The 25,665-nt window shown below is 41.5% G+C and overlaps 1 protein-coding gene across 1 annotated transcript; it reads right to left on the reverse strand.

Annotated features, from left to right (window-relative positions):
* Positions 1-624: 624 nt before the first annotated feature.
* On the reverse strand, positions 625-25,445 carry LOC117701929 (centrosomal protein POC5-like; the record flags this gene model as incomplete). Its single annotated transcript, XM_034493337.2, has 12 exons — positions 25,219-25,445; positions 23,355-23,514; positions 21,990-22,077; positions 19,569-19,686; positions 17,089-17,166; positions 14,867-15,057; positions 12,768-12,944; positions 10,484-10,588; positions 9,555-9,734; positions 8,572-8,725; positions 6,926-7,203; positions 625-804 (listed from the first exon to the last, which is right to left on the reverse strand). Coding segments are annotated over exons 3-12 (1,539 nt in total), but the record flags the coding sequence as incomplete, so codon positions are not given.
* Between the last annotated feature and the right edge of the window lie 220 nt (positions 25,446-25,665).

Below are 25,665 nucleotides of genomic sequence, written 5' to 3' on the forward strand. Positions count from 1 at the left end.
TCAGATGCCATCCCCTTTCCCCATTTCCTCTCCCTAGAAAACCCCTATCCCATGCCCCCTTTCCTTTTTGCTTTTATACATTTTTAAAAATGTTAATCCAAAGTCTTTATAAGTTGGTAATGCTCAATCAGAGTGTAACCCAATATCCAACCTAGAATATCAACTATCTTTGACTGGTGGAGACACGTGAAATCTGCCTCCATTCCCCCCACCCCCTTTCTCTCTCTCATCACCTAGCTTCACCCTTCCAGTTAAAATAAAACTTTTCTCTTCAAAATGCAATTAGAGCATAATTATTCCTAATTGTACCAGTGAGGTACAAGATAGTCCTAATACCCAGTCCATCATTCTGTTGACTAACCAGCACCTCTGTCACTCTCCTAACTAAAACACTTAGTTCTGGACCTGGCTTTTTCCTTGGCTTTAGAATGAATGTCAGCTGAAGACCATGGATTACTTTTTCTACTGATGATTTTTATGCCATTTGGAATAAACACTATTTTCTTTATTGTAACAGGAGACATTGTAAGTCATACAGAGTAAATGACAGAACAATGGACCGACCATGAATGTCAGGGTTTATGAAGCAACAAACTCATGACACAGATTTCTGACAGGACTTACCACTGTGACTGGATGATGCTTCTCCACGACGACTGAGCTCATGGGAGGAGAAGAAACTCCCATAATAGCCAAACTGCTGTTGATTCTAGTTTTGGAACCAAAATCACACCGACCTGTGATCCGGGCTGTGATTGTCTTCCCAGCTTTCTGCTGGGCTGCAGTCACGACTCTTGTGGCGTACTACAACAAAAACCAATATCCAGTTGGTGGGAGAGCCACTGCATGATTTATTACTTGGTTCTGTAAACTTTCAAAGAAAGCACACAGTACTTAAAACCTAATGAGACAAAAGGACACAACAAAAAACCAACATTCCCAAACTCCAAAATGTTCCTTAACCTGGGCATGCCAGCATTTAAAAAAGTTCTTGAGATTATTATACAAGGACAGACTGCCGGGAAGTCCCCTTGTGTGTTTCCTTAGGTTTCCTGTAAGGATCAAGTCTTACCTGAGGTAGAACCACCTGGACACCGGTGTGCTGGTGCTGGCATGAGGCCTGTAACATGTACATGCCCGTGCCATTTTATTGCATGCAATTCCTTACTCCTGCTACAAAGTTGCATGTAGTTTACTCCATCAAACACGTCACCTCCTGCCCATGCCCCTCCTCCCACTCATCCTCCGTCAACCAGCCACTGTCTGTCTGGGCTTTTTACCCTTAAGCACCATCATTACAGAAGTGGTTTTGTTCTGCTTAAAAATACTCGATTGATATGTTTCATGAATGCGGAAACCTAAAATAATTTTTAAAGGAGTGATTTCATACAACAGATTATAGTTTCTTTTTTTCTGATCTCTATTACATTAGTAAACAATTTTTGGAAAGGTGTTTTTTTTTTAAAGTTATTTTTGTAGAAATACTTCAAACTGGGATGATGCTATAAAAAAGCAGCTTCAACATTTAAAGGTTTTATTGGTTGGCACTGGATGACAACGAAGAAAGCCTGCATGCATATCAAGGGTGGTGTGATATAATTTCCTCTTTTCACTGTCAATTAATGACACAAATGTTCATCACAGTGTAAGGGGATGCTCCTTGACTTAACCTGCAGTTCTTCATTCATGTTTCATAGTACATTATAAGTTGTCAGCTCTTTAACTGTTGGTCAGAAATGGAAAGGACAGTTGCTAGTAAAATAATAGCTCCAAAAACCTGTGAGCCTAGCACATGGCAGGCTAGGCAGGATGACTACAAGTATGAGATACACAGTGAGATCCTGTCTCAAACCACACACACACACAACACACGCACACCACACATGCCACACACACACACCCAGCTAGGCTGGGAGTATTTAGTGTTTTTTTTTGTCTATCATAAATGGATTTATGGGTTTGATTCCCATCTCAACAAACAAAAAATTTTGATAGTTCTGATGAATATTAACTTCTTTTAAAGGACTGCATATATTTTCCTGGTGTTTCTCTGACTATAAACATCTGGTATATATACCCTTCTGTGGGTTTTAATCTGTATGTGTACTTGTACATGCACATGTGAAAAAACCAGAGAGACGCTGGGTGCCTCTTTATTGCTGACATGATGCCTTAAAACAAGGTCTTGTCACTGAACTAGAAGCTCATTGTTTTGTTTAGGTTGGCTGGCCATCAAGCTCCCAGGCCACCTATCTGTTCTCCCTGTGTCCCCCTACCCCCCAGTATGTTGGGGTTTACAGTCATATGCAACCATGCCTGGTTGTTTTGAAAATAAGTGCTTGGATTTGAAGTTAGGTCCTCAAGTACTTTTAGGGGCTGAGCCATTTCTCAGGCCCCGTGTTTTAATCTTATCACACTCTTCTTACTTGAAGGAGAAAATAATCTGCTTTGGACAGCTGGAGTACCTATGCTCTTCTAATGTACTGATTTTGGTGTAACTAAATATGCAGTATGAATTATTAATCTAAATGCGTTTTTCCCCTCAGTCCTCTTCCAAAACCATTGATTTATAATGTCCCTTTCCCCGTGGTCTGGCCAATCCGAGGTTCTCTCTTTCTCTGCATTAGCTAGAGATGATCAATCAGGAGAGGATAATGAAGGAGCTTTGGCTCTGGGGAAATTACATCAACTCAAAAGGAAAACAACATTTAAAAGGGTTGTGCAATTCCTTAAAAACTCTGGAAAGAATTCAGTTTAGTTCCATAAAAACCTAAGCAAAGGCAAAGATGAAGCAATTAATTCTAGGAACAAAAAACATGCTGAAAGGAAATGCCATTATATATATGCAAGGCTTAGCTATATTTATACAGGAATGTCAAGTACTGATTTTATTTAAAGTTGGAACAGCTATATGTAAACGTTAACACACAGGAAGGACGGTGAGGACAGCAGAAGGCTAAGACTATGTCAAAAGGCTGAGTCTTTCCTTCATCCATAGGTGGAAGTCAACAGATGCTGTTTCAGATGAACAGACATAGCCAGTAACAACAGGAAACCACTGCTCAGGATAAGGTGCTGGAGAAACAGCTGACATTTTGGGGAGGGTTGGAGGGCTATTGCTGCAAATGTAGAGACTGCATTTTAGTAACTTTATGGATCTTATAAATTTAAGATGTTTACAGGACTCAAACATAGCTCAGTGGGTAAGTGCATATATTGTTCTTCAGAGGAACTGGGTTTGAATCCCATCAACCAACTCAGAAGCATACGAGCACCTATAACTCCAGCACCAAAGGGAATTAGCACTGGGGGAAAGCCCCAATTACTGAATCCTTGCCAAGTACAGAAAACTGAGGGACAACTTTATGGCTGCCCAATTACACTGGAAGGTGCTAAACATACCTGTTCTGTAACAGCTCATCTCACTTGGAGACAGAGGGAATGCAAGAAAACCTAGAACAGTTTGGAGTGAGAAAACCAGAGTAGACAGGAAATATAGATGAGCAGCTACTGCCAACCCATCTGGGGACTGTGTTAGGACACCTCCAGTGTGATGAAAATCGGTCCTCTGTTAAAGACATGTGTAAAGATTCCATCTGTAGTCACACAAGTTTAAACAGTCACCGTCAAGGACCTTCATGTTTGTTAAGAGTTGTCTCTAATGGTGTGTCACTTGCTAACTGTATTGTGTATACAGTGAGCAGAGGCTGGAGAGATGACCCCGTTTAGAGCACCTCTCCATCTTCCAGAGGACCTGGGCTGTTCTCAGCACTACATCAAGTGCCTTACAGGTACTACAGCTCCAGGAGGTCAGACATCCTCTTCCCCCGACACGTATACCATAGATATTTACAAAGTAATACTTATGTAACTCAAATAGCTTAAATGGGTGAAAAAAAAGAGCTGTATCAAAAATACATGAGTATATTTTAGAAAGAATATACATAAAAATTATTAGAAAAGATTGCTGCAGGGAGAAAACAAAACTAGAAGATAGTGTTGAACATTTTGCTAGTTTGGAAAAAAAAAAAAAAAAAAAAAACACACTGAGGAAGGCTTACAGTAGAAATGTGATTTCTTTATAACCAGTAACCGCATCCAGCCTGGAATCTGTTGAGAACTGGCTCTTTTGAGCACATGGTCACATACTGTTCCTCCTAGTGTCAGAGATGACCAGCTGCTAATTAGGTCCACAGTGACAACAGTACCAATGACCTCACACCACTTATCACTTTCCCTTCTGATGGAAGGAGCAGACAGATGGAAAACTTCAGTGACAGCTTGGAAGCCCACCCAAGAGCATGTCTCTCCAATTACACTCCCAGAATCGGAGGAGTACAGTGCCACCTACTGCCCCGCTCTGTGACTTGAAACTGAATTTGTGTGGTGGGGTTGGGTGCAGCTCAGACAGGCTGAACTGAGGTGACCAGAATCACACATAGGAGAAACCTCACACTGGACTTACAGAAAGGCTCACCTGTGAGCCTTGTCTAGGTTCTTTAGGTACCGAATGTGCGTCTGTGTTGTAGCTATTATGTCTGTAATAGGACTTTTGGATTACTTTCCATTAGTTTATAGTTTTTTACTATAAACTAATGTTTTAGTCACTTTCTGTCTTGAGTACTTTCTGTGGGTTGATCCAAGTAACACACTAACACACACACACACACACACACACACACACACACACCTCTCTTTTTCCATGTTTACTGAAAATAATTTTTTTCTCACACCATACCCTGATTACAGTTTCCCCTCCCTCTACTCCTCCCAGTTCCTCCCTCCCCTCGCCTCCCTCCAGACCCACTCCCTTTCTGTCTCTCATTAGAAAACACACAGGCTTCTAAGGGATAATAATAAAATACAATAACAAAAAGCTAACACATTAGAATTAAACAAAACAAACTGAAGGAAAAGAGCCCAAGAGAAGGCAGAAGAATCAGAGACCCACTTGTTCCTACACTCAGGAACCAGCCTGTTCAATGGAGCTCCAGGACAGCCAGGCCTACACAGAGAAATCTTGTCTTGAAAAACCAAAGCAAACCAACCAACCACCAAAACAAAACAAAAAACCCAAAACAAACAAAACAGAACCCCAAAGCCAAACCAACCAACCAACCAACCAACCAACCAACCAACCCACCCCACTAAACTGAAAGCCAAAGCCTACACGCTAAGGATTTGGTGCAGCCTGGTGCAGGCCTGTGCATGCTGAGGTCATATGAGCTCTGACTGTGCTCATACTGACTTTTTCTCTATGTTCTCTGAGTCTACTGACTGTGCTGGGAGATGAGGACCTGTGTTTGGTCCTTAGCACCACACACACAAATATGAACAAAGACTGAACACAAAGCCTGACGCCCACAGACACCACAACAACTGGAGTTGTGTGTGGGAGGAGCGTGTACGTGTGTGGGCACAAATGAGAAAGGCTGTCTACACAATACAATGCTTTTCATGTTTCGAAGCCTTCAGAATCACCTCTGGGCGACAGGGCAGTGAGCAAGCTCACTAACGTGCCCTCTCAAAGGCAGGGTCAGGTGGAAATGCAGACTCTGAGGTAGTCCTAGTTTAAGCAGATTCTAAAAAGTCTAGCTCTGTGCATGTTATCTAGATATGCAACATGAATGGCAAGTCAGAAATTGAAATAAACTCCTACTGTGTTTATTTAAGTGAGATAATCTACAAAGGATTGCACTTCAGAATGTATAATCACGAAAAATAAACAGAGCTGAACATATGTCAGGGTTGAATTTCAGTCTTATTTCTGTCAGAACTCCTCCACACACTGAGACTTCTCTTACTCTCTGCACACGTGCTATGTACTTTAATTTCGGGCAAGAACAAACATGGCAAGCAGCAGATCTCAAAATATTTTTCTCTAAAATTAGTAGCTCTAAAAGGAAGAAATTCAAGTGAGCTAGAAGACTAATCTAACCAACTGTCTGGCCAACTCCGCTCTCGTCCCTTCTGAAGCGCTCTCCAGAGCACGGTGCGAGCCACGGCCTGCCGGAAGGGTTAAGATGGACAACAGAGCTGAATGTTGCTGCTCACACCTCCAACCTCAGCACTCGGGAGGCTGATGCAGAAAACGGTTGTTGCAAAGTTGAGCCGGCCGGCCTGGGGTGAATGAGTCTGTATGTCTGTCTTTGTCTCTGTCTCTGACCCCCATGATAAAGTGAGAGAGAAAGAAGGAGAGGGCTCTAAAATCCCTCCTGCCATCTTTTCTGTTACACTGGCTAGAATCATGGAGAGGAGGGAGACAACGGCCTCAAGAGCTTTAACTCTCACAAGCCTTTGTGTGAGAGCAACACTGGGCAGGGAAGAGGCTCCAGAGTTGAGTCTGACAAGTGTGTGAATGGCTGCCAGTACTCTGTTCCCTCTCAGTCACAGCCATGATGGACTCTGTCAACAGCTTCATTAATACCTCAAATATAGTTTCACACACACTCTCCACCACTGTTCAACCCTCTACCCTTAGCTCTTCCCTTTGCAGAAAGACTTTCCTCCCCCCACTTCAACTGTTCGTTAAAATTAACACCTAAGAGATGCAGTTGCTAGTGAGTAATAAGTCTGTTACTAACTCTTTCTCCAACAAAACCTAATTTTCCTGAATAGTTTTAAAAATATAAAATGAAAGTTTATTTTAAACTATCATTTCTGCAACAGTATTTTTAGATCAGTTTTCACTAAAAATTACTGTTTTGGTCACTTTGCCTTAAGGACTTTTCTGAGGGTTGGCTAGTATGATACTGACTTTTCCCTTTCATGTTCCACTTACAGTGTTGGGGAGATGAGCGCTTGACTGGTACCATATACACACCCTCAGTACCACATACACAAAATGAGCAAATGAAGGGATGCAGAGGCCAACCCCACCAACACCACACACATGCTTTGGAAGCCTTTCGTAAACTGTACTGACCGATTCTTCCGGGGCAGGGGTAGCTGCGGATCCTGCACTAAGAATAGAGATGGGAATGTGAACAGAAGAGGCAGATGTAGCTCCTGCAGAGGTCAGGGAAGCAGCCGAGGGGATGGCAGTGGAGCTGGCTACTCCTGCTGCTAATGCTCCAGAGGGCAGCGGCTGTAACGGAACTGCTGATGGCATTGTGGACGAAGAAGTATCCCAGTGAGCAGAAGGTTCTCTTCCTGGGCCACCAGGGCCACTCTCTTCCTTTTTATTATTTGTGAAGTCTATCCCTACAATCACAAACCCATTCAATTAACAGCAGCACAAACTAAGACTACTACCCTCCAAACAAGGAAAAGACTAATGGCTAAAATGTAGTTCTGATGAAAATGCAGACACTGGTCGGTCATCTTGGAGGCTCACTGTTCACTTAATAGTGTCAGTGTCACTAACTGGTTGATGTCAGTACTGACTACATCAACTTCAGAGGAGGTGAACACGTCAACATGGGAAAGCTAACCAACGGTCTGCTCTTCCTTATGTAAAAGGTAGGAATCAAGTGTGCGCTCGGCTGGAGCCCAGCTAGTGTACTGCCGTGGAAACACAAGTACTGCAGGGATATATGTGGTCCAGGGTGGGAGGGCCTACCCAGCTTCTCCTGCTTCACACGGCTATCCTGACAAATGGCCTCCAGTTACAGCTCTGCATCCATTTCCCCATGTCAGCATCCTCCCTATTTCCAGTCACTACTTCCATTTTGACAAAACCAGGTTGTTTTCATTCTTGACATTAGCAAGTTGTAAGTCAAACAAATGAGCTCCCCGTGAAGGCACAAATTATGAACAAAGCCATCTGCCAGCTTAAGTAACTGCAGGGATGCTCTCTCACAGAGGGACCTCCTCTCTGATCTAGGGAGTGGATGCAGTCAACTTCCAAAAGGTAGGGCAAGCAGCTTCACCCAATTTTTGATTCCCCCCTCGGAATTAGAATTCAGCTAGTTTCCCTTGGACCATGTGAGTTTGAAAATGCTGTGAGATGTTCTAGACACTGAGGGGACATTGTGTTTCAAGACTTTCCATCAGATGCCTGACTGTCAGCTGTCTGCGTATTATACACAGCAATTGTTACCTTGTTAAAGTTTAACAGTGCTTACAGTCCCAAGACTCTTCCAACTCTGATGACAGCAAGTATCCACAGAAAACTCCACTTACAATCTGAAAACTATACATACACACAAAACATCCCCCCCAACCCTGCATATTCATGACTTAAACACTTGAAAAGGTCGGGTGTAACAGGCAGGGGAGGAACTCTGGCTGATGTGAGCTCATTTATGAAGTTTCTGTTCACAGGTAGCTGTTAAGTTTACTGATTCTTCTCTCTTTAACTGGGAGACATCTGTCCCACTTTTCCACTATGTCTAAAACTAATTGAAAGTCAAGTCTCAAGAGCTACCGTCAGCTCTAAAGCACAAGAACAGTGACTAGAGTACTCTTATGGTACACTTCGAGTTGGGTATGGCCTATTGAAGCCACAAATGGGGGACGTAGGGACAAGACACACCATTGCACATTACTAGCAGTATAGACCCAACCAGTCACTGATGTCACCTCAAGTTCCTTCTGAAACTAGACAGAGAACCTTCCATGACCACTCACCTGCATCATTTTTGTTCTGAAATATGGTCATGGCCTCCAGATTTAATGCACATACTCCCCTCATGAATGCTTTCTTCATGGAGTCTTCGAAATGGTCTTTTTCCTGTTGCATTTTTTGAATCTCAGCTTTTGCATTTTCCAAAGCTCCAGATAACTAAAAAATTACAAAAAGTGGTGTGTGTGTTTGGGGGTGGGGTTTGAAACACAAGAGAGATTATTTTTGTCAAAAAATAAGGTTATACTTTGCTAGTTATCTACTTTTGAGGGTCCTGTGTGGCTCAGGCTGGCCTCTGCCTTGCTGTGTAGACAAGGATGACCTTAGATTGTCTTCCCTCTGCCTCCCAGGTGCTCAGATTATAGCTCTGTGCTACAATGCCCAGCAAAAATATCGTGTTTTAAAAAACTATACACCATTTATACAGGACATTTAATAAAATGTATTTATATAAGCTACATTCCTTTGAGAGGAAAAAACTAACTAAAATTCTTGTAAAATTAACAGAATTTTTGAAAAGTAAATGATATTTACAAAATTTAAAGTACATAGTAAATTTTGGTAAAACTTACTTTCCCATAGATCAAACCTAGAAAGACTACATCTTTTCTGTATGCCACTTTGAATTGCAAAAATGAAATATATTATACAATTTGTTCCTTTTTTGTATGTGTTTGTATATGTTTGTGTGGATGCACATGTGTATATGTTTGTGCATGTGGAGGCCAGAGGTCAACCTCTCAGGTGTTTTCTTCAGCTATTGTCCACTTTGTTTTATGGGCCAGGCCTCTCACTGCCAGGGGCCTCTTGTTTGCCTCCCTCGTGCTGGGACTACAAGGGTGGAGCACGAGCCCAGCTTTGTAGAAACCTAGACTCTGAGAATTGAACTGGGTTCTCATGCTCATAAGGTAAGCAGTTTATTGACTGAGACATCTCTCCAGTTGGCGGCTACAATTATGCAAAGTAGAAATTGTAAAAAGTAGCTTACCATAGCAAGTTTAGCTTCATAATCATTGGAGATCTGCACACATACTTCTTCAGCCCTCGCCTGACACGCCCGTTCCACCACATCTTTCCACTGCCTTTGCACCACAGAACGCCAGCCCTTCCAGACTTTCTTCAGCAAAGTTCTCTGAAAGTACTGGTCAGCCAGTTTACCTTCATAAATCTGAACAAAAGCAACATCCAGAACAATCTCAGAACCACTACCCCAGGGCAGTGTAACAACAACATGGTGGTAAGTCCATGAGCTCTGCTGGGTGGTGAGCTAGAGGAGAGGATGAACCCTTATTGAAAGTAGGTTGCACAAATTCATGCCTCCAGGTGGCGCTACGCTAAGTCTACAATAGACACCACCCGCATCACCTCATGTGTAAACAGGCACTGTTTATGAAGAGCCTGTGCTTGGGCATTTACTATCGTCAGCACTTCTTTTTGAGCCAGCCTCTTGCTATGTTGCTCAGGCTGGGCTCATACATTGGGCTCAACTGGTCTCCTTGTGTAGCTGAGAATACACATACATGCTGCTGCCCTTAGTTAGATGTGTCAGAAGCAGAAATAACATAGGAAGCAAATGACCTGTTAAAGATATAATTTTTTTTTCCAAATAACTGCTTCCAACGTCGTTTGCTACAGAGTTTCATTACCAGGGTTTTTATAAGTTAGGTGCAATCCTTATTAAACTACTAGGAAGCAGCAAAAGGCTTTTCTGTCATAATATACACATCCTACCTACGTCAATACAATCTGAAAGGGAGTTTTCTAAACTGCACCAAAATCAAATTCCTTTGAAACCAGAGGACATTATGACCTAATTTACACTGACTCATCAGAAAATAAATCTTTGAGTTTGACAAGAGTTCTCGCACGTCACCAGAAAGTCTGATTCTGGAGCATAGCTGTCTTTCTCATACTTACTTCCTGTCTGGATTTGACATGGCCGATTCTCCAGCGGAAGAAGCTTTTCATTAACTCTATCCTTTCCTTTTGCTTGCCGATGGCATGAGACAAGCTGGAAATCACCTGCGAACAGTGATTAACCCAGTTACTACAGTAGTGTGACAGCAGCAGCGAACTTGTGGAAAGGGCACACAGCCTGAGATGTTTTATTCTCTCTTAAGCTTAACAGTGCCTGGCAGCTCAGTTTATTCATGTTCAGAAAGTGATTTTCTCATGTAAAAAAATGTTATAGAGAATAATTATAGATATCTATTCATCAATTAGCGCCTCCCCCCCCCCCCAAACACTGTCTCACTATGTAGCTTAGGCTGGACTCAAACTTGTGACCCTCCTTCTCCCCCAGAGTTCTGAGTGCTGGCTGCAGGCATATGCTACCATGCTCAGCATAGACTATTAGGACAAGCCCTTGTTTCCCATGTGAATATGGTAAGTATCAATGAATGAGGGCGAAAGGAAAGAAATCTTCACTGTGTGTATATCTTGTTACTCCCCAATAAAGTTTACATGCATGAACATTAAGATACTTATTAACATTTAACTCAGGAAGACAACTTTTAAATTTTGATAACAAAACTTTAAAGTTTTGTTACATATACACAAAGTCTTTACTTATTTGACTTATGAAAGGACCCTGGTTTGAAATGTTTTTCTAGTCCTTGTTACTGCCTTGGATATAGAAGTTTCTCAGTATTTAATTATTCTATGGCTTGAGCAAATTTATAAGAGCTGTGGTTCTGTTTTAATGATTTTTCTTGAGTGACATTATTACTATCCTTAAAAAAGCATTTAATTGGTAAGATCATTCTCTCTTTTAAAGACCTGAGTAACTTTAATATGCACCTGAAGTGAGGCACACTACGCAGACCTTAGTAAACCACACACTTACTACAAGTAATTTGTTGCTATTTTGTTGATTTCCCTTTGAGACAGAGTCTTGCTGTGTTCCCAGCTGGCCTCGAACCTGTGACCCTTCTTACCTCCACATCTTAAATTACAGAGATCATGGGCATACCATGCAGCCTTGTTTGCCTTTTCAAAATAGAAAAGGATGCTCTAAGTTGTCTGCTACACTCAATATCTTAAGATGGGTGGTGAGATATGGCTACTTATTCATTTTTGTAAATACAACATAAGCATACTCATTTGGTATAATACTTCAAGACCAGAAGAATCAGAACAGTTTTGAAGATAATAGAAAAAAAGACAATGTTTCAAATAAAACAAGCTACACAAAATGTTTGATTTTATACTATGCCAGTAAAGAGCAGGAACAGTGTGCATTTGAAAAAACATCATCTTGCCTGTGTGGATTATGTCTGCAATCCCAGAGGTTGGGGACTATCAGGAGGACTTCCTGTTGAGAGGTTAGCCTGGGCTACATAAACACTGAGTTGGAGGCCAGTCAGTCTAGGTACACAGTGAGACTTTATCTCAGAAAATCAAGCAATAACAAACCTTTTATCTGATTCATTAAACACTTTTGTGCTGCTGCTTCTTGAGGCCTTGTGTGAAATTTAGTGCATGCTCATCCATAAAGAGATGGGAGTCAGCAGGGCACAGATTCACTGCCCACTGTTCTGCTTAAGGTGTGAGATCTGTTTAAGATCTGAGGCACAAAACCTCAGACCAGTTTGAACTGGTAGGATCTGAAATGCTTACTGTCATCTACAAGGATGGTTAAGAACATAGGTAATAGGCCGGGCAGTGGTGGCACACGCCTTTAATCCCGTCACTTGGGAGGCAGAGGCAGGCGGATTTCTGAGTTCGAGGCCAGCCTGGTCTACAGAGTGAGTTCCAGGACAGCCAGGGCTACACAGAGAAACCCTGTCTTGAAAAACCAAAAACAAACAAACAAACAAAAAACAACAAAAAAACCCCAAAAAACAAAAAAGACAAACAACAAAAAAACCCCCACCAAAAAACCCCACCAAAAACAAAAACAAAAAACACATAGGTAATACTGGCTCCTTCATGTTAAGACAGTTATAAAAAATGATCAGGAAGAAAAACCTAGTATGTCTACTTGAGTGGGCTCTTACAGCATCAGGAAATGGCAGAGCTGCAGGGCAAGGTGAACCCCTGCTACACTGAGTCGAGTAGGAATGAACGTGGGGCTGTGTGCTCAGTTTCTCTGAAACATCTCTCTCTGTCTTATAGGAGCAGATAATCCTAAGTCTCAGAATTGCATTTCCACTGGGACATCTGCTGAGTCTAACTCAAAGGGAGGCATAGAAAAGAGGACCTCGTCCTTTCTTCCGATGGAAATCTCAAAGGCTTTCTGCAGCTCCTTCAAGTCAGCAATCTGGTTTGACAGCTGCTTCACGACAACCGCGTGCTTTTCCTTCTCTCTTTTCATCTCCATTCGGTGCCAGTCAATAAAATTCAGTCTCCACTTACTTAGTTCAGATAAAATGTTCGTCTGAAAAGAAGACATAGTGAAAATAAGTAATTTGTTCTTTCAATCCACTTTTAAAATTAAACTGAAAATAAGAAACATTAAAAAGATCAGGTCAACATAAGGGCTATTAAAAAGTCACAACACACTAATAAATGATGTTAGCAAGCTCAATAGCTATGGCTCTTCACAGCTCATCTGCTATGCCAGGGGATTTTGTTTTTTCCCCATTTTATGCTACTTTGTATGAAATCACAAAATCCCTTTGTGTAGCCATAGTCTTAAATGTTCACAGTATAACAGGTTGGTGGTTCTGCAGAGACGACACAGTAGTTAAGAGCACTGCTCTTCTAGAGGACCTGGATGCAATCCCTAGCACCCACGTGGTGGCTAGCATGTGCAACGCTCGTCCTAAGAGATTTGATACCCTCTTCTGGCCCCCCTGGGCACAGAAAGCATGTGATGTACTTTCATACACGGAGGTTAAACATCCCTACACATAAGACAAAAGAAATAAAAAAAAAATCTCAAAAGAAATTAAAATAAAAATGGATCAGGTGGAGAACAGTGTAATATGGGCTAAGCTGAGGCTGATGATTGGTGGATTTAGAGGTTGTGGTGGGAGCTGAAACCATGAAAATGAAGTTTCCTCCAAAACAAGTTATTGTAATGGTTGTCTTACAACAAAGTGCTAAGCCCTTTAATGCTACTGACTGGTATGAGTAAAAGGAGAAGCAATCACTGGTCATCTAAGAACAAACCCCTTCAATAACTAATCGGGTTAAGTCAACACAGAATAGGTTAATGGTCGGCTGCACAATCCTGCAGCAGTTTCCACTATGATCACAGTGTGAGACTGAGGGGAGGATGGCAGACACTGCTGCCAGTGTATTTTCAGAGTTTAAAGTTTCAAGTAATAGGAAACCATGTCACAGAACTCACATGATCACAATTTCCATGGATATAAATATATAACTACATGCTCTGGAAAAGTTCATTTTCTCAGTTTTTAGAACAGTTAAATTGTGTTATTAAAAATATTTATTTGATTTTAATTATGTGTAAGTCTCTGTTTGGGTATATGAACATGAGTGTAGGTGGCCACAAGACCAGAGGCTGGAGATGCCCTGGATCTCAAGTTCCGGTAGGTTGTGACCCACTGACATGGTGCTGGGAATTGAACTCCAATCCTCTGCAGTAGCATTCTTGCTGTTAACCATTGAACCATCTCTCCAGCCTGTTTCATTAAAATATTAGCAAAAATCATTTTTTAATACTGTGTTTTAATAGTGACATTGCTGTAATGCTGATTATTGGCAGGTTATTAACATCACTAAATGAAAATAGTTTTATAGATTCATCAGACATATATTATGGCTGCTATAAAATTAATATATATCAGTAAGTATATATTTTTAAACTTAAAAGGTCCTCCCATCCCAGCTTCCCAGATAGCTGGGACTCCAGGTGTGTGACCCTCCTAAGCCCCTATGTCCTCACTAGGCTCTGAAGAGACTGAAATGATATCAGTCATTGCTGTAGGTCATCAGGATACAGGACGCTCTTTAAAATGCATGAAAGTGTTGTGGGACATACAGTATCCTATCAACTCCATAAACCTTGCAACTCTAAGTATGGTTTAGAAACCTGTAGTATTACTTATATGTGTAACAAATATGTATTCATAGCTCTACTAAAACATACTGAGTACCAACCCACAGTTTAATAAGACACTGAGGCAGTTCACATATGCATTCAAGATTGAGAGACATAAATCTAAGACACTGGATGGATCATCCCAGGAACCCAAAGGTTTATGTTTCTATTTACTAGAAAACATTGAAAGAGAGAGAGAGAGAGAGAGAGAGAGAGAGAGAGAGAGAGAGAGAGAGACTAGGCTCAAGTGTCAGCCTACAAAGTGTACTGCAACTGAGCAACTGTAATACCTTAAGACCTGAACTCCAGATGTCAAGTACATTATCCAGCTTCTGAAAATTTTCATCAGAGATAAGATGATCACCCACAATTATTTCATGGGCATCTGCCCGAGTAGAAAGAGAGGCTGGTGAGGAAGAGTCACCTAAAAAATGTGCGCCAAAGAAGTCCATGACTGGGTGAGGTGGTCTCCTGGGTGACCCTAGAAGAAAAGCAGAGCAATCAAACAGCAGCCAGGTCAGATGGAAGTTGTCTAACTGGCAGAGTAATGTCAAAAGGCTACAAGACGTCTGTCAACTCCAGAAGCTGAGAAAAAGCCACCGAGAAATTACTCTTGAGGTATGTCGACTTCAGTGTGGACATTTTTTGATATTAGTGCTGTCATTGACTTAGGGCTGACAGGCATGCGACGCCTCCTCCACCCCTTCCATCCTTCACAAACCACTCCCATGGCAAACAAGGCTGTGTCATTCATCCTGGTCCAGCCTGAACTGGACAGTTCAGTTCATGAAATCAGCCATGCTATCCCAGTAACACTAACTAAATGCCTTTTGTATTTCTGCAATACAAATGTTTAAGGGTTAGCTCTCAACATGTGCTATCCTAAGAGGTAGGCATTTTTCTCAACCATAAGGAGAACACTGAGGCTCAGCGGGAAATTGGCCACAGTGAGGCGGTTGTCTATAGATCACTCTTGCTTTATTTTCAACATTAGTACTGCTCTTAACATTGCTAGAATTTGACAATATAAAAGGGCTAGTTATTTAATTAGATGTGCTGTTAGCCTCCAACATGTAGATGAGATTTGTACACCAATTTCTATGCCTGTGCACATATACACAACTATTACTTGCCACTACTCAGCGAGGTGGGAGAGCCAGAGCCAGAAAGACAACTGGTCTCTACCTTTAAGAGGCATAAAGTAGAAAAGTCAATATTCCACCACAGACTTACTGGACTCAGACATCACCATCACCACCTCTCATGGGTCTCACATTAACTATGAAGGTCTAATAGCCAAGACTGAAGGCTTGTCTCTCTTTTTTGAAGAATGAAGCAAGGACAGAGGTACTACAAAACTTGTTATGTAAAAGCAAATCTTTCCAGAACTCCTTGGAAGAAGGACATTATTCCCTAAATTGTGTATCTGCTATGCAATAAATAGGGTGTGGGATGGTTATATGTGAGCTATCACCTACACGTTCTGAGGATGGTCAAAGAACCCAAGGAGCAAGGCAGAAAGACAAAGTGCACTCATATTCTTTTACTGGGTTCTACCAAGTAGAGAGGCAGAAGGCTCTGCTTTCCTGCTTTGTTTGTTTCAGAGATAGATAGGGCCTATGTAGTACAGGCTGGTCTTAAACTGGCTATCTTCTTGTCTTAGCGTCCTAAGTAGTAGGGCTACAAGCATACTGCACCATGTCCAATAGGCTCTGTGGTTTTATTGTTGAGGATATGGATGGATGGATATATATATATATATATATTATGGAGATATATATATATATATATATATATATATATATATATATATATAATGGAGATATATATATATATATATATATATATATATATATATGTTGAGGATATGGATGGATGGATATATATATATATATATATATATATATATAATATATATTTATTTATTCACCATTTACAAAATAGAATCACATGACTTAAGGGCTTGAAAGACCATCTGCAATAATTCTGCCCAAGACTCGTATGAGTGAAGAAACATACAACATACTGGCAGGCATTTCTTACAAAGTGGCTTAAATGGTTCTGCATTAATAATGCCACACTGTAGGGCAAGTGTCCCATTTCTATTGTTTACATTTATATCATGTAAAGTAAAAGAACAGAAGCTGGTTCTAGTGAGTTTCAAAAGCCCCTCTCACCACCAGTCTCCCTGCACCTCTGACTCCACACGACTGCAACACGACAGATGGGTTAGCAGCCTCACTGTCATTAGCTACCTTTGCCAGTGCTTCCTCAGTGTAGAAAGGATACACTATTTGAATAACTTCTTTCTAGAGGCAGTGTAAAGGATGCCATGCACTATAATTATTAACTGGTTTTAGCTGTGCAATTTTGGAATGTTGTGAAATTATTTTAAATGTTATCACTTAAACTAGCAACAATAACATTTTTAAAATATGGTTAAGTAATATGCTGACTTATTCTTGCTAATACACTGTAATTAATGAAACAAACTAAGGAAAAGTCATCCTACCTGATTTTGAATGGCTTGAAATATTTAAATCTGATCCTTTCCCAACATCCAGTGCAGTTTCTCTTACAGGGCTATTTCCTGCCAATAAAATGTTTTTAAAATTAAACTACTTAAAAGGAACCATGTGCATGTTCTGTACACCTGATGGCTTCATTGTGACATCTTTATGTATGCAGATAACATACATGACCCTTCCTTACTCTGTCTTCCCTGCCCCGCGGGGTCCTCTTCTATTTAAATAGCACCCTTCTACGTTTATGTCTTAAATACATTTTAAAAATACCATATTCCACATGTGGAAAAACACGCAATATTCGTCTTTCAAAGCCCGGTTTGTTTTGCTTCACTTGAAGCATTTAACATTGCTCCTTAACCACTCATCTGCTAAAGGGTGACCAGACTGGTTCTATGCCGTGGCTACTGTGAACAGTGCTGTAAACATGTATAAACATGGACATGCGGGTATTGTATGCCGGCTCTCATGTTCCTGAGTGTGTGTCCAGGGCAGACAGCTGGGTCTTATGGGAGCTCCATACCTATAACATACATTCACATTTATGTGTATAGAGTTACAGTCTGTGTGATATGAAGGGCATGCATTCGCCACAGCATGCTTGTCCTCCATCTTGTTGAGACAAGGTCTCTGTTGTTCACTGCTGTGCATGCCAGCTATCTGGACTTTGAGGTCCAGAAGTTCTCCTGTCTCTGACTTCCACCTTGCCTGTAGGAACACTAAGACTTCAGACACATTATTGTGCTGGCTTTACATGGGTTCTGGGAATTCCATACTCAAATCCTGAAGCTTCCATGGCAAGCACTTTGCCTACTGACTTCTATTCCCAGCCCTTGCTTGCTTCTATCCATCAGTCTGCAGCACTTTTGTGTGCTCAGTAGGAGCTGTACATTAAGGTACCCAGTGTAGGGGCGGGCAGTGGTGGCGCATGCCTTGAATCCTTGCACTTGAGAGGCAGGGGCAGGTGGATCTCTGAGTTCGAGGCAAGCTTGGTCTACAGATTCCTGGACAGCCAGGGCTACATAGAGAAACCCTGTCTGGAAGAAAAGGAAAGAAAAGGAAAGAAAAGGAAAGAAATGGAAAGGAAAGGGAAGGAAAAGGAAAAACAAAGATACTCAATGTAACTAAAATATGACGGACACCCTGACGTACAATGAATAAACCCAAGGTTTATATATCTTAAAGAAAAGGAAATTTAGGTAGAAAAATTCTGCTCTAGTAAGTTATTTATCTGAAGTCATGGTGCTATTGTCTCAGTTCAGCGGTCTGAGCACAGCAGTACAGTGTGCATGTGTGAAGATCTACAAACACTGGGAATGAGGAAGTGACTAGGGCCCTCACTTAGCAGAAACCCAGGAGCTTTTTGCCTCTGTGTGAAATGCTTCCTCAAGAACAGCTATCCTCAGAGGTAAGACAGCTATATGATGACTGCCCATGTTGGCGATCTAACCCTCTTGAAGTATTTATTCAGGGGCCATGTGATGTCTCGGCAGGTAAAGATGCTTGCTGCCAAGCTTGACAACCTAAGTTCAATCCCTAGAACCCATACAGTGGAAGGAAAGAACAGATTCTTGGTGTCACATGCATACACACATGTACATATGTACACATACAAAAACATGGGAAAGAAAGAGGGTGCTTATGCAGAATGAGTTGTTAGAGCTTGCTCTGTACTAAGTAAGACTGAAGAGGGGAAGGGGTTGCTTCCCATTGCTTCCTTTAACCCCCGTATCAAAGCACAGCCTGGCTTGCATCAGATACTAAATCTACTGCTGAGAGTCCACACGCAGGTCCACCTTTGTCCTGATGACCCAAACTATTCTCCATGCCACATAAATATTGCCAACAAAGTATCAGTACGTGGTTCATAGAGCAACTTAAGGGATTCTGAGGGCAGTGTTGGGATTACCTTTAGATGGGCTTGGGCATTTAGTTGTCAAATAATCCTGGCATAAAACTTCTGAATCAAGAACTGGGGCACATACCACACTCTACTGCCTCTGCCTCCCAAGTGCGAGAACTCAAGGCGTGCGCCACCACTGCCTGCCCCTACACTGGGTACCTTAATGTACAGCTCCTACTGAGCACACGGAAATGCTGCAGACTGATGGATAGAAGCAGGCAAGGGCTGGGAAGAGAAGTCACTACTGAGTAAAAGTGCATTCCATGGAAGCTGCAGGATTTGAGTGTGGAATTCCCAGAACCCACGTAAAGAGATAATCAGTATTGTGTTGCCCCGATTTTATTACTTTTCATAAAGTTAAAAGTCAATTGAAGTTTAAATAAAAATCCAGCTGTCAAAAGAGCCAGGAATGACAGCAAAATGTAGGGCAGGCTTTACAGCACGGACTGAGATGCACCCGTGGATGGTAAGGGACATTTCCACAGTCACACCAGCATCACCAACAGACTCAGGATCTTAAGTGGTATTTTGACAACTGTATGTAACCTGGTTGGTGAAGCATACCAGCTAGCGTAGGAAATCTATCCGGTGCCACTTCTCCTTTAAGGTGAGATGGCTGGGAAGCACTGGATTCAGCATTTGGATTCACGATGGCATAGCGAAGCAGTTCTTCATACTCCTCCTACGAGAATCCAAGAACAGCGATGTTTTATAGCAGCTACAGCATCCAAAGGCTCGTTTTTGATGTTAAGAAATCTACTTAACCACGTAACAGCCATATACTTACCACAATACAGAAAAGTTTAGCTCTTTTGTAAGCTTGAGTCCTTTAAGTGCTTCTGGCATGACTTTGACATTTATAGTTAAAAGTTTAAAGAGGAAATGTTGGTGATTCAATATAATACTTTTTTTTCTATCTCTTCTTTCTTACACTTTATATCAATTTAACTAAAGATGACACAAGACATGCTATTAAAAAGCTATCACTTTCAAGAACTTACATTGAGACTCAGTTATATTTTCTCTCTCCATTCTTCCTTTTCACTGATTCTATTCCCCCAACCCTGCTGTCTTTTTCTCAACAGGGTTTCTCTGTGTCCCCAGACTGGGACTTGCTCTGTAGCCCAGGCTGCTGTTAATGCTTAGTCCTGCCTAGGCCTCCTGAGCTACGTGCATCACAGGTATGCACCACCACAAAGGACCAGGATTTCCCTGACATTATAGAACCTCCTGAGCTACGTGCATCACAGGTATGCACCACCACAAAGGACCAGGATTTCCTTGACATTATAGAACCTCCTGAGCTACGTGCATCACAGGTATGCACCACCACAAAGGACCAAGATTTCCCTGACATTATAGAAGCAATAAAAGCAATCTGGATGGTCAGGCTTCTGAAACTACACAAGCATTTTATTTCCCCTAGTTTCAAGCCCACACTCATCAAGGCAGCTGGTTTATTTTTGCTGCTGTTGTTAGAAGAAAATGCCATGGATTTGCATTTAAAAACTAAATATGTATGATTGCAACTCTGTCTTAGCATTGAATTTTAAGTAAAATTGTTTGTAAAAGGAGTTTGTACTATTCTGTTTGAAAATTGTGAAATGTCAGATGAGAGAAAACCTAATACCAGAACCATCTTCATAAGGCTATAATCAACTCCTCTTTGTTCATGATGCCTCTTCAAGGCAATAAGCACCAAGTTTTAAACCACTTCCTAGTATTTATGAAGTGTAGCCGGTGTGCGTGCAAGCATCTATGTAGTTGTAGCACTGCGTGCAAGCATCTATGTAGTTGTAGCACTGAGGAGTGGAGAGAAGAGGATCTGGAGTATGAAGCTAGCCTGCGCTGAAGATACAAAGTAAAATCTGTGTTAGGAAAAAAATTTATGTAGCATATCATAGTGACAAAAGTAATTATAATTCTTCGAAAAGGTTAAAGTATTCTTAAATTAAATTTTTTTCTAAATCATATCTGGTTGCTAAAATAAAGGGAAATCTAAAATTATTAAGAAATTAAGTTACTAAGAAAAAGGAAATAAAGAAAATTATTAATTATTAAGTTATTAAGAAAAAGGCAACCTTAACTTGATAGGATACACTGGGATAAGACACAAGGTATCATTGGTCTGTGTAAACCTAGGTGGGAACTCACCCTAATAAATAATGTGCAGAATTCCAAGTCTCCTGCTAACTGAATATGAGCACCCATCTCTCCTTTGTGTCTGTAAATCAATAAGCCTGGGTTTAACCTGGGCAAGTGGTCCTCTACTTCTTCCACCTCCCTGCAGCTACGGTAGCTGGACAGTAGGGCTTGTGGGATCTGAATATCTCATGTAAATAATATACCCTTCCCTAGGCAGTTCTTCTAACGCATCTGTCAGTGTCCAGGTTCAGGGTGGCAGATTATGCCAAATGTGTAGATTATGGCAAATGTACTGGTGACAGGAACCAGAACCTCACTGCACAGAACATCAGAGAGCCCTGAGGCCTAGGAGCTCAGATGGCGGACATTCTGTTACTTTTCATTAAAGATGAGAACATTTGGCAGACGCAGTTAAACCAGAGATTTTACAAAATGTTCCAAGATTCTGAGTTTTATTTTTTATTGTGTTAAGGCACTTGCAGAAGAAACTTTTGAACAGTTCATAGCTATTTTCTGAAAACTTAAGACAGTATACTCCCCAGATTAGTAGAGACTTTATACTATTGTAAATGCAAACACTTCAGTGTGAAGGGAATGAGTAAATGAAAAAAGCAGTTCTGGTTTTGCCACAAATTAATACTTTGTTTAAATTTTTTGGAGTGTGGTGTTTCTATGTAGCCCTGACTGTTCTGGAACTCTCTATGTGGCCCCTGCTGGCCTTAAACTCAAAGAGATCTCTCTGCCTCTGCCTTCTGTGTGCTGGGATCAAAGGTGTACACCATTACACAGGGTTTTATAATTTTTTTTTTAAAGAAACAATAAATTTAGGTGTCTTCCTACCTGAAGGTCTGTGGACACGGAATGGTCAGAGTCATTGTGAACAACGTGAAGTGAGAACTTGTCCTCATCAGATGACATCCTGCAAACGCTATAGAACAGCACGTTAACTTTGGTTGTTTCTTGTAATACTTAACCCAAAGCTTTTAAATGCACAAAGTGCAACAGTGCTTTAACTTGCAAATATTTTTCATGTCATTTAAAAGAAATCATCCACTCAACATATTGAGCAAGAATCACAGAGCCAAAGACAGGACTTACTTTAAACACTTGTGTTTCTATAATGTCCTGAAAGAAATGTGCTAAATACACAAAAGACTAAAGAAAAATGCTTTAGAACAATTTCTTGCAGGGTCAGTCAGAAAAGAGCATGTTGTCACCCTTCTTCAGCCTTACGTGATATCTCAGGTACCAAATACTTTCCTCTGACATATTGAACTAAGACAGCCTAAGAATTTATATAAATTCCCTTCCTGAGATGCTTACATTTTGGGAATATTATTTTAAGAAAATTAAGCTTATACATTACAACATACTGAAACATATATATAGAAATCATTAAATGTCTTAACTAAAGAAAACTATTTAAAGGGGGGGGTGGTTAAAAGGCAAATAATAACTATTTGAACTATCTGAACACCAGTAAGTCAGACAGCATGGCCCAGGTACTGAGACCTGAAAGACGTGGAAGTCCATCCTGAGAGACAGACTCAAGATAAAAACAGAACCATGTAAGCCAAGACACGGAGGCATGGCATATGTGAAAAAGATTTAGGGCGTTTGGTTAGGCTGAAGGAAAGTAAAACTCAAATACAACTCAAATGAGAAGGGATAGTTACAATTATGATCTTTCATATTAAAAGGCTGAATCTTTACCTAAGACATTAAATGTTTGAAACAACTAATGTGACCAGCCTTGCTATTTATTTATTTATTTATTTATTTATTTATTTATTTGTATTTGCAGTGCTGAGGACTGAATGCACATGCAGCTGTGCAAGTGAGGGCAAGACCTTCTGCAGAGCTCCAAACATTGCCTTTTTAAAAAAATTGATATTTTACAAAAGAAATATTACTCTGACAGCTTTAGGGCAGATTAGGATACTAAAACTATAAAGTTCAATGGAGAGCCAGTCGTAGTAATCCAAGCAGTAAAGGTTCTTTTCAGAATTAATGTAGGAGACAAATGAGGTCCTTAAACTAGAATGCAGCCTTGGCAAGGGCTCTGAGGTGTGGCTCGGAGGCAGCTGTGCTACGGTGGTGACAATGCCGGCTCATGATCAACAACCACTTAAAGCATCCAAGTGGGTGCTACGGATGTGTCAGATTTGTGTCCAGAGTAACTAGACGAAACATACTACTACTCACCGAAGCAAGGACTGTGGGACAATGAGACGGGAGGAAGAACAGCCAGTCCAGTACCAGCTATATCAGCATGAGGTTGCCTCTGAAGCACCAGGTACAGCTGTGAGCATGCAGTAGTCAGCCTTCAATATCCCTGGGTTCCTTGGCCATGGATTCACTCAAACTGTGGGCCAAAAGTATTTCTTAAAATCGAATTGGTCCTGAACATGCACAGACTTTTCTTATGGTCATCCCCTAGACAACACTGCAACACTACCGACCCAGCATTCATACTGTATTAGGGTTATACGTAAACTGGAGATGGTTAAAGTGTGAAGGATGGTACGCCTAAAAGGCTGCAAGCAAGTACTCTGCCATTTTATACAGGTCTCTTGAGTATCTGTAGATTTAGGTATCTGCAAGATCTGGGAATCCATCTGCTGACTGTGGTTATAGGAGGATAGCTGTTATGTGACTATACTCAGGACACAGCTCCAAGCACTAGAATTCACAATGGCTAGGATGTGCCTATCCTAGAGACCTGTATTACAAGCATAGGCTGGAGATTTAGATTGAGGAGGCACTGACTTCTTGGGGTCTACTAAAGAAATGGGAATGAATGGGACTACCCATTGTGGTAAAGAATGATTACCCTGCAGACCAAACACAATTGCATGTATGTTTTAGAATGTAAACACGTGTATTTTCTGAAAGGATTTTTTTAGCTTCAAATATGATTTCAAAGGAGTTCATAATCCTAACAAAGACGGTTGTGAGAAGAGGAATCTAAAACTGCTAAGTTTTAAGGAACAGTGAAGAGTCAGCAGAAAGACTGGAAGAAGCCAGAACACTGGTATTGTGTGGGAAGCAGTTATGAGGGTCACTAGTCAAAAGGGGGCAAAGAAGACCTTAAACATGCAAATTAGGAAGCTGCTGTGACCCGAGTGACAGTTTCAGTAGTTCCTGGGACAGGTCTCAGTTACAGTTTGCTAAGAAAATTAATGAGATAGAGACACTGAAGAAGAAGGGAGAGATGCAGGGGAAACCACAGAATAGAAAGCCAGGTTGCAGGCAGAATGCGGAAAGGGAATTTCTCTTTTATTGGTATGTATCCCAGAAGGTAAGTAAACTAAATCTGAGCTGCGACTGTCGTCCATTAAGCCATGTAGGGAAGAGAAAGTAAGTACAGATCTGCATCAAGGAATGAATACTTCACTAATTTCAAGCCAACCACTGTGTTAATTTGGTCCATTTTAATTTTAATTACATCTTCCCCTATGACTTGTTTGCAGACCTGCTAGGCAACCAGAGTTGGGAACTGTGGATTATTTTAGTAATGAATGAGCTGGTATGATAAGATGTCAAAATTGTTTCTATATGTAATATGTATTTATATTTCGGCCAGAAAACAATTGTATTTTTGTAGAGTACATTATCTGCCATTTACCCTGCTCTTTGCAAACAGGCATGACAATTAACTTGAGACTCAACAACAGTAGCATTTCTCCACAGTTTCTGGGTTTGGAAGAACGATGCTTTTGTGGGTGACATACACCATTCCACTACATTCTCAGCATTCTTTAACCTAAGCCGAACCCACAAGATAGTGTGAATGCTTCTCTTTGCCACAGGCACAACTTAACTGAAAAGTGGACTCCGGGAACTCAAATGCAATCTCTTAGAGGCAGAGAACGAAACAACGTGTAGGTGGCAGCAAGGTGACTTCCCCTGTCCTGAGTGCACGCAAAGAGAGGGCGAGCGCCAGTTCCTTCCAAGGTTTCTTTCACCACCCTCCAATCCGGCCCCATTTAAATCTAATTCTTTCTTAGTAAAACACAACGTTCTGTTTGACCATCTCCCCACGTACGTCCTAAAGCACAGGACCTACTTAGTTCGCATCACTTGTGTCCTCTCTTTCTGGGCACCTCCAAGGACGATGCCCCCAATCCTGACAGGGAGGAACCGGCCTGGTCGCCGTCACCCGTATCCGGCGTCTCCGCCAAACCCCGACTCCTGACTCGCTGCGACCGCCGGCGTCGCCGCCGCAACTACAGCAAGCACAGCGGCTGCCCTAGCAGCCACTTGACAGTTTCAAACTGAGGGCCCCATGAAAGACAGCCCTAACCACTGGTCCACCACTTCAGCAATCTTACATTTGATTGGTCCGAGAAAAGTGGGCGTAGCCTAAGGGGTCTCAGCGGGAGAAGCCGGAAGTCGGAGATTTACAGGCAGAGGCCCGCCCAGAGTTCCCGGCCCACACAGCGCATGCTCAGTGCTGCTCTGTGCCCGAGGGCTACTACGGGGTAGCACTGCAGACAAATTTAGTTATCCTAGC

Source organism: Arvicanthis niloticus, unplaced genomic scaffold (genome assembly GCF_011762505.2).
Source record: "Arvicanthis niloticus isolate mArvNil1 unplaced genomic scaffold, mArvNil1.pat.X pat_scaffold_335_arrow_ctg1, whole genome shotgun sequence".
Classification (NCBI taxonomy): Eukaryota; Metazoa; Chordata; class Mammalia; order Rodentia; family Muridae; genus Arvicanthis; species Arvicanthis niloticus.